Source organism: Mesoplodon bidens, assembly GCF_964165515.1.
Source record: "Mesoplodon bidens genome assembly, contig: HAP1_SCAFFOLD_302, whole genome shotgun sequence".
NCBI lineage: Eukaryota > Metazoa > Chordata > Mammalia > Artiodactyla > Ziphiidae > Mesoplodon > Mesoplodon bidens.
Genome location: NW_027671335.1, coordinates 435322 through 444712, shown reverse-complemented (window position 1 = coordinate 444712; position 9391 = coordinate 435322). Strand labels below are relative to the sequence as shown.

At 41.2% G+C, this 9391-nt stretch overlaps 1 protein-coding gene across 1 annotated transcript; it reads right to left on the bottom strand.

The window, feature by feature from the left end:
• Positions 1-983: 983 nt before the first annotated feature.
• Positions 984-4297, bottom strand: LOC308611557 (UDP-N-acetylglucosamine--peptide N-acetylglucosaminyltransferase 110 kDa subunit-like; the record flags this gene model as incomplete). Its single annotated transcript, XM_081260278.1, has 1 exon — positions 984-4297. Exon 1 carries the CDS (start codon positions 4122-4124, stop codon positions 984-986), a length of 3141 nt encoding a protein of 1046 aa, XP_081116404.1. The 5' UTR covers positions 4125-4297.
• Between the last annotated feature and the right edge of the window lie 5094 nt (positions 4298-9391).

The following is a 9391-nucleotide window of genomic DNA, read 5'->3' as shown; positions in this document are numbered from 1 at the left end:
TAAAAAAAACAAACTTTAGAAATGAAAGTAAAAATCTTATCACACACTCTCACTTTTGGAAGCAGCATAGAGGGGCAGTCAATGGTAAAACACTGGTGAAATAGGTCAAAACTCTAGGCCAAAAATCCATTATTATTATCGTCAGTGACAGTACCACAACTGTGCCCTTCATAATTAATAAGCACTCCTAACAATCTTCATTTGGCACCAGATGATGTGTTGAAGAGAAACACTCTGGGAGGTTTTGAATCACACTTGGTATTTTGTTAGCCAAGTTACAGGAGAATTTTTAAAGTGGGGGGAAGGGAAGAAGGAAACGGACCAGAAAAAGAATTGAAGCCATCATCTACAGACCAACAAAGCACTGAGAGTTCCAAACGTTATGTCAGACACTAAAGTGACTGATAGAGGCTCAAGTGGTTTATAAAACCTATAAAAAGACTACACCAGCAAAGTCCCCATTTATCGGTAGAGTTCAGAAACTAAAACAAGGAATATTTTAGCTTAAAACCTTATCTCAAGAGAATCATATACACTTCACATGAATAAAAATACCTGAAACCAAACATTTTTAAAAGCTCCAATACCCAAAATATAAAGAAAAAAATTAATTCAGAAGACTCAATCAATCCGTGATAATCACAAAACGGCCGGGCAATCTCTATCTCCCTTCCACATTAACCATCCATCCCCTGGAAGACCAAGGGAGATCAGACCTTCCAGACTTACCTTCCAGACTCACCTTCCAGACCTTCCAGAAACCTGGCTGCTGCAAAATTCGATGGAGACTCCTTGTGGAACAGCAGTTTCGCATCTCTTGGGTTTCTCCCTATTGTGACCATGCAGGAAGCAAGTCTGGCTGTGCTATTTCTTATCATTGTCTGTCACCCATCTGCACCATGATATTGAAAAAGTAGTTCCCTTTCCCCCAGAAGGTTGAGGCTCAGCTACAGGGGTAATTCTCCTGGGCACACAGTCATTATTTAGGCCGACTCAGTGACTTCAACCGGCTTAATCATGTGATCAGGTTTGTTGCCGGCTGCATAATGCTCCCACATCTGTAGGTAGAGCCGCTCTAGTTCCATTGTATATTGTTTGGTGTTGAACAGAGGGCTAGATGTTCTCTGCTTCCAGACTTTGCCACGAATTTTCTTCAGGTATTCGAGATCAGTTCCCAGTTTCACAGCTATCTCTTCATATTCTTGCCGATTTTTAGCAATCAGCTCAAGACAGCCTAAACAAGTGAGCTGGGAACCTGCAACTCGGGAAGCAAGAGTCTCTCCTGGCATAGTCACCATGGGGGTCCCTGCCCAAAGGACATCCATCCCTGTGGTGTGGCCATTACAGAGTGGAGTGTCCAAGCAGACATCAGCCAGCTGGCCTCTCCGAACATGTTCCTCTTTAGGAGCAACAGGGGAAAAAATGATACGGTTTGGGGGAAGGCCCATATTTTGTGCGTACTGTTGAATATTAGCTTCTCCTGCTGCTGGAAAACGCAACAGCCACAGTACACTATTGGGAACACGCTTCAGAATATTTGCCCACATCTGCAAAGTAGATGGGTCAATTTTGTATAACTGATTAAAGTTACAGTACACAATGGCATCTTCTGGTAACCCGTACTGAGAACGTGTGGTTACAATAATGGTACGGGGAACCTCCTCTCCAGTGGCAGCCTTATTGTTGATCAGGGTAGTTGCCAGGCCATTGCTAATACTGAATCCATTCATTGTAATCTGAATTTGTCCTCTGTTAATCATTTCAATAACTGCTTCTGCAACAGTATTCATAGGAATGACAGGCATATTAAGAGCTGTATTACTGCTGTCTGCGTTGTCTTCTCCATCAGGACATTTCATCTTGACTATTTGCACATCTGATAGACTATCAAGAAATGCTTGGAGGTCGATGCCATTCAGCACAATCCGATTGTCATAAATGTGCCCATTGGACTTAAAATCGATGACGGCTTTTTTCTTCAGGTGAGGGAACATATTAGCATGATCACCAATAAAGAACGTATGGGGCATATAAGCCAGTTTCTCAGAATACTGCTCAGCAACTTCAGCAGGTGACGTTTCCTGATCAGTGATGATATAATCCATGAAAAGCACGCCACTAGTCCCAGGGTACCCCAGCCACATTGCCTGAATAGGAGCTGGCCTGAGAGCAAAGAGTTCATTTCGAGCACCCCTGGTATAACCATTCATATTTACAAGGATGTGTATACCATCTTGATGGATGCGATCAGCTGCTTTCCCATTGCATGGAATCTGAGAAAGATCAGTGAAATGATTGGCTTCTGCCATCACCTTCACTCGGAAGTTTGTGCCATCATGTGGGCTCAGGGCATAACAGAATATCTCAAATTTATCAGGACTGTGCATGCCTGGAATAGACTGCATAAGGTGAGAAGTAGGATGGTTCCCAAAGTCAGAACTCACGTATCCTACACGCAGTCGACCATCACTGAGCTTCAAGTCTGTTATATGTTCATACGGTGGTTTATGAAGGGCACTTATATTAGCCAAGCAGAGGTTCCCATGCCTCTCAGCAATAGCCTTCCTGAAGCCATGAGGAAGAGGATAGAGCATACTATGATGAGGCTGCACAGAAGGCAACCTATTCTTCTCCAACTGGTCAGCCACAATGCTGACCAACTTCTTCATTCGCTCATCATAGTCTGTCCAATCACAGACAACCTGCAGGCAATGAGCCAAATTACAATAAGCGTCAGGAAAATCAGGTTGAAGCTTCAGAACAGTGCGATAAGAAGCAATTGCTTCTGGAATATTCCCTGAATCCTGGTGAATGGAAGCCAGATTGCTGTGGGCATCCGCAAATGCAGGGTTGATCTGCACGGCACGAGTATAACACTCTAAGGCTCCCTGAACATCCTGCATCTCCCATAGAGTGTTTCCCATATTACAGTACGCATCAGCAAAGGTAGGACTGATTCGAATAGCCTCCTTATAATGCATCAGAGCTTCGTGCAGTTTTCCCTGCTGCTTCAATACACTTGCTAAATTTGAATGGGCATCAGCAAAGTCTGGGCAGAGCTCTAATGCTTTACGATACAAGTGAACCGCGTCTTCACTGTTTCCCTGTTCTCCTTTGATATTGGCTAGGTTATTCAGAGAGTCTGCATGGGTGGGACACAGCCGGAGAGCTGTACGATAACAATCTTCTGCTTCAGCAACACTGCCCTTCTCTTTGAGAGCGTTGGCTAAGTTGCAGTAAGCATCAGGGAAATGTGGTTGCAATTCAATAGCTCGCCTGTAGGTGTCTATTGCCAGATCCATCAGGCCTTGCTCATAGTATACACAAGCCAGGTTGCCATGTACCACTGCATGATTTGGACTCAAGCTTAGGGCACGAAGGTAAGCTGCCACAGCTCTGTCAAAAATCCGTGCCTCATTGAAGACATTTCCTAAATTGATATAAGCATCCAGAAAATTGGGGTCAAGGGTGACAGCCTTTTCAAAGTGATGAATTGCAAGCCAAATCTCCCCTTGTGCATTGAAAACACAGCCAAGATTACTCCAAGCTACTGCAAAGTTCGGTTGCATCTCAATTGCTTTCAAATAACATGCCTTGGCTTCTTCTAAGCCACCCAGGGCTTTGAGCAGGTTCCCCAGGTCACTGCGAACACAGTACAAAGAAGGATTGTACTGAAGAGCAGAGACGTAAGCTTGTACTGCTCCTTCCATGTCGCCTGCTGCTACCAAAGCGGCTGCCAGGTTAATATAACCATCGATGAAATCTGGTTTGAGACGCAATGCATGCCGGTAATGCTCAGTTGCTTCCTGCAACTGCCCTCTTTCCTTGTACACATTCCCCAAATTCGAATAGGCTTCTGCCAGAAGAGGGTTCTGTTTAATTGCCAGAGTACTAAAGTGGGCAGATCTGTCCAGCCTTCGACACTGGAAGTGTATAGATGAAAGTAATAAAAGTACACCAGTATTGCCTGGCTCTTGTCTCCAGAGCTGCATGCAGTGTCTCTCAGCTGTCTCAAAATCTCCTGCCTGATATTCTCGATGTGCCAGCTCAGCTAACCCTTGGAAGGAAAGCATACGTTTCGTTGGTTCTGTGCTGTCGGCCACGTTGCCCACGGAAGACGCCATCTGGAGCTTCTGGAGAGAGTGAAAAAAGGGAGTAATTGAGTCCCGCTGCCGCCACTACTGGCAAGAATGTTTCTAGTGGTAGCAAACACGAGCGCAGCAGCCATACCACTGCTTTGGCACGCTTAAGCAGCGGCAACAGTTACAGGCACCGAACCTTAGGAACTATGGTTGGCCATCTACCTCTCATGCTCTTGAAATCTTAATTCTTAACCCTGCCCTCTTCCCCCATTTTTCTCCTAATCAGGGAATAAAAATTACCTATCCATTTGCCTTAGAAGAAATCAAAAGTCAGTAGGCCAAACACTTTTCAAAATATTGTTTTCTGTCCAGTTGGAAATGAAATACATGATTGACTTTTCTTCATCATTCATATAGTCAACGTGGAGAACATTAGGGCCGTGAATTTCAATACAGTAAGATGAGAAAATTTTAAATTGGCCTTCCCAAACCACTAATAAGTAACCGATGTTGTATAGAATGCTAAAATCTTAGAGACTGAGTTTGATATTTTAAAAGTTCTGCAAACATGAGCTAATTTCTCCTCATCAAATTTCTCATGCCTCAAACCTGAGTATCACTTTTTAAAAGATAAATTTATTTTTATTTATTTATTTATTTTTATCTTGGCTGCGTTGGGTCTTCAGTGCTGCGTGCAGGCTTTCTCTAGTTGCGGCGAGCGGGGGCTACTCTTTGTTGCGGTGTCCGGGCTTCTCATCACAGTAGCTTCTATTGTTGTTCCACAACTCTATGGGTTCCTTTTTAGGTCCTACGAAGAACCCTAGAAATTAGTTCATGTCATTATAGGTTTTTGCAAAATTGTCAAAAGTGAGATATTTTTATTTCCATCAGGTAAGTCCAGCGTCTATTTCTTTGTCAATTTTCCTTCTATCATATTCTGCTATGTTGGATCATATTGGATTGGTCACAGGCTTTCTTGAAATCTGGCTAAGGAGATGTTTTAAGTGAGGCTATTATGTGATTTTCAGACACCACCATATGTAACTGACTATATAATATCCCATTACAGGAATAACTTCCAGTACTCTTACTGACTACTCTACTGACTTAACTAGCACAAGACACAGAAGCGTAAGGACAAAAACCACCTTACAATATAGCCATGTCTTGCACTTCACAGCTCTCAAAGCATGTGCGTTTGAAGAAGAAAAAAAGAACTGAAAAGTATAAAACCAGAAGTTATTCTGTGGAAAATTATTTCAATCATCAGGCATGTGAAGGATAAGTCAAAGATTCAGTTTTCTTCAATGCTTAGTCAAAACGGAAATTTCCTTCTGTCAAGAATATACCCCAGGGCTTCCCTGGTGGTGCAGTGGTTGAGAGTCTGCCTGCCGATGCAGGGGACACGGGTTCGTGCCCCAGTCCGGGAAGATCCCATATGCCATGTAGCAGCTAGGCCCGTGAGCCATGGCCACTGAGCCTGCATGTCCGGAGCCTGTGCCCCACAACGGGGAGAGGCCACAACAGTGAGAGGCCAGCATACCGCAAAAAAAAAAATAACCAATATACTCCAGGGGCTTCCCTGATGGCACAGTGGTTAGGAAGTCACCTGCCAATGCAGGGGACACGGGTTCGAGCCCTGGTCCGGGAAGATCCCACATGCCGCGGAACAACTAAGACCGTGTGCCACGACTATGGGGCCTTCGCTCTAGAGCCCGTGAGCCACAACTACTGAGCCTGCGAGCCACAACTACTGAAGCTTGTGTGCCTAGAGCCTGTGCTTTGCAACAAGAGAAGCCACCACAATAAGAAGCCTGCACACCGCAACAAAGAGTATCCCCCAGTCGCTGCAACTAGAGAAAGCCTGCGCACAGCAACGAAGACACAACACAGTCAAAAATAAATAAAGAAAGAAATAAAAGAATATACCCCATCAATAATGTGTGTAATGGAATGGTGTGAATGAGTATTTTATCAGAATTCCTGTAATGCACAAACCTATAGCAGTACTGAAATCAGTAATGCATTTATAATAGTAAATATTTATGAGGAAGTAATCCATAGAGGTTTTCTCAAAGTTAACAATGAACATTAATGCGACATTATCAATAATAAATTGTGATGCTGAAATAAACTTTTCTAAACTATTAATAACTAAAAGCAAACTCTAATCAACCATGTGAAAAGAAATCTATGTCTATAAACTACAAAGTTTATTTCTTACAATTTTATTTCTAAAACAGGAGGCAGTTAAAGAATATATAGCTACAAGAGTGGGGAAAAAGTTTTATAGAGACACATCTGGCAGTAGTTAATTTTCAAATGTCATTTTTCTAGATTTTGTGACACCTATAGTATTGATATTTCAAAGCATTTAACAAATTGTAATTTGAAGATTTGCTACTTCCAGGTAGAGTAAAATATTTTGAAGCAAAACAACATTTCCACTGAGAAAAATTTTAAAAGCCAAATAAAATAGTCAGCATTCAATCAAAAAGTTCTAGACATACCAAGAGATAGAATCATATGACTAAAATTCTAAGAAAAGAACAGATAATACACAAATATTTATATAAGATATTGTGTATATTTATCAGGAAAAGTCTTTATCAAGAAAAGACTTTTAAATCATCAAAATTAATATTACATTTTATTTATTTGTATATTTTATTTATATATAGATATTTAGATATTTATATAAAGAACTTAAAGTTAAAGCTCTAGTTAAGGCAGTGACAAAAGCAGTAGCAGTGGCAGTGAAAAGAAATGGTTATATTCAAGGATATTTTGTCAGTAAAAGTCCAAGATCAAATGTCTGACTGCATACATGGGATGGATAGACGGTGTGGGAAAAATCAAAGTTAACTATAGAGGTTCTAGTGAAGATGGGGTTGCCATCCCCCAACCCAAGGGGTTGCTATCATCCCCAAGGTCTAGGAGACTCAAAAGGAAGGTCATGGTCGAGGAAAAGTTAATTGCTGGGAAAATAAGACTCCCAGTCTCTCCAGCTCCTTACACTAGTTTTTTTTTAAACATCTTCATTGGAGTATAATTGCTTTACAATGGTGTGTTAGTTTCCACTTTCTAACAAAGTAAATCAGTTATACATATACATATGTCCCCATATCTCTTCCCTCTTGCAACTCCCTCCCTCCCACCCGCCCTATGTCACCCCTCTAGGTGGTCACAAAGCACAGAGCTGATCTTCCTGGGCTATGCGGCTGCTTCCCACTAGCTATCTATTCCTTATACCAGTTTTGTTTTTCTGCTCATATACGTAGCAGCATTTCATTCAAGGGGAAAGTCATTGATCTGACTGGTCAAATTAAACACCATAGTTCAAGGCACATTTACAGTGGTTAGTTCCTCCACAATTTAGAAAGTAACGTTCACAATTTCCCTCTTCCTACACTGTGGAACACATTGGCCATTCCTCCAAAGTTTCCACTCCATAGAGTGGACCAGAGATGACATTAGCCCAGAACTGAGAGCTTGGCATGAGATGGTGTCAACCCCACCTAGAGCTCTGGCATAAGTTATGACCCAACCCAGCTCTACAGAGAGTTCTGCATGGAATCTTGTCTCAGCCATAATAATGTGATTCTGTTTTTCATTTGGTTTGCTTCTTTGCTTAACTTTCCCTGGCCACTCTGACAAACAAAATTTCAGGCAATCCTGGGCCACTCACTAACTTTATTCCATCTAATGTTATCCAGATTCCCAAGAAAATTACTAACTATAAAGGGGGAAATTTGGAACATGGTGAGTTTTAGGTGCCTGAAATATACAGGTAACTGAATCCAGTTAAGTAGCAAATTATTTGGATCTCAAATATGCCAGTAGAAGAGCAGACTAAGCTCAATTTAATGTACTCTTACTGGAGACACATGTAAATTCTGGGTCAGTTTTCAAAATGTTAAAAGCACATAGCTGAGATTAAAAGAAAGAAAGGAGCACCTGCATGTTTCAGAAAGTAACAGAGAAATTAAATCCAGAGAAATAAGAGCAGACTGATGTGTATGCGTTCTGTTCCTTAGTAGAGGCCTTATGTACATAGGGGCTGGAGCTAGAAATCTAACATTACCTTGAGGCCAGGAATTTAGACTCAGGATGGAACAATATGGAGAAGTTAGTACAGATATCCTACAGAACTTTCATGAGGAACTGCTTAGTCCATTAAGAGGGCCAAGGGAGGTGGTGAGGAAGATTGATATCTCTTGAAAACCTTCAGGTACAGAAAACATCAGCACCTCTGAAAAGTAGGCCTGTCCTTCCCAGAGTTGTGATGGCCAGGTTGTCACTAACCTGTAAGGCCCTGTATGAATCAGAAACTGCAAGGAGAGGAATTCAAAGAAAACCAGATGCAGGATGGGTGTGGCAATAAATCCTAGGACCCTATCAGAAACAAAATTAAAACCACTCTAGAGGGAAATTTTAACAAACCAGGGCAGAGAGTATCCTAACCAGAATAAAATAATAATTCTGAGGAAGTTCCTTTACTTATTTAAGTAAGATTCAATGCATTTCCATGGCCAGGCCCTTTAGAAGAATTCTAAAACATATACAAACAATTCATTTACATCTTATATATCCCACCATCCAGAGCAAAATTCACTTAAGAACTGTACTGGTGGAAATTGGGCAGCACTATGGAGAAAATAAAATGTGTTTACCATCAAAAAACATGAAGGTAAGAAAGATAATGTCTAATTTTTTAATTATCCTGTGGTTTCTTGAAATCTTTTGGAAACCCAAACTAGAGAAACCTAGGAGGAAATGAAGATTTAAATGTTTAGAGATTTATCAACTCATCTATAAAAGCTTTATTAATCTCTTCTTTTAATAACATTCCTGAGAGGTATAAATGTGTCCAGTGATAGGGTTGAATAAGCCTGAGAGAATTTCAATTGTTTACTATTCTTGGTCAGCTCTTAAGACCTTTCAGGAGCATCTTGATTTTCATGGCCTCATCCAACAAAAGCAGGATATTTTACAGAAAGTCCTGGGCCACTTTTCGGCTTGCTTTTGTGTTTATGCTTTTGGTTTTTTCACATCGGGCGGTACATTAGGCTACCTATTGCATACTCCCTCATTCATGCATGCATTCACTCAAACAATATTGACTGAGTTGAGACATTTAATTAACACTCAATAAATGATGTTTAGATGAATGAATGCGCTTTCTATCAAAGTAAGTGTAAGTACTGAGAAAAATTACAGAATGTATGATCCCAGCCCCACAAAAGCTTATAACTGTGTTGAGGATATAACATATGCTGATGAAATAACTAATATATCATATTGGACAG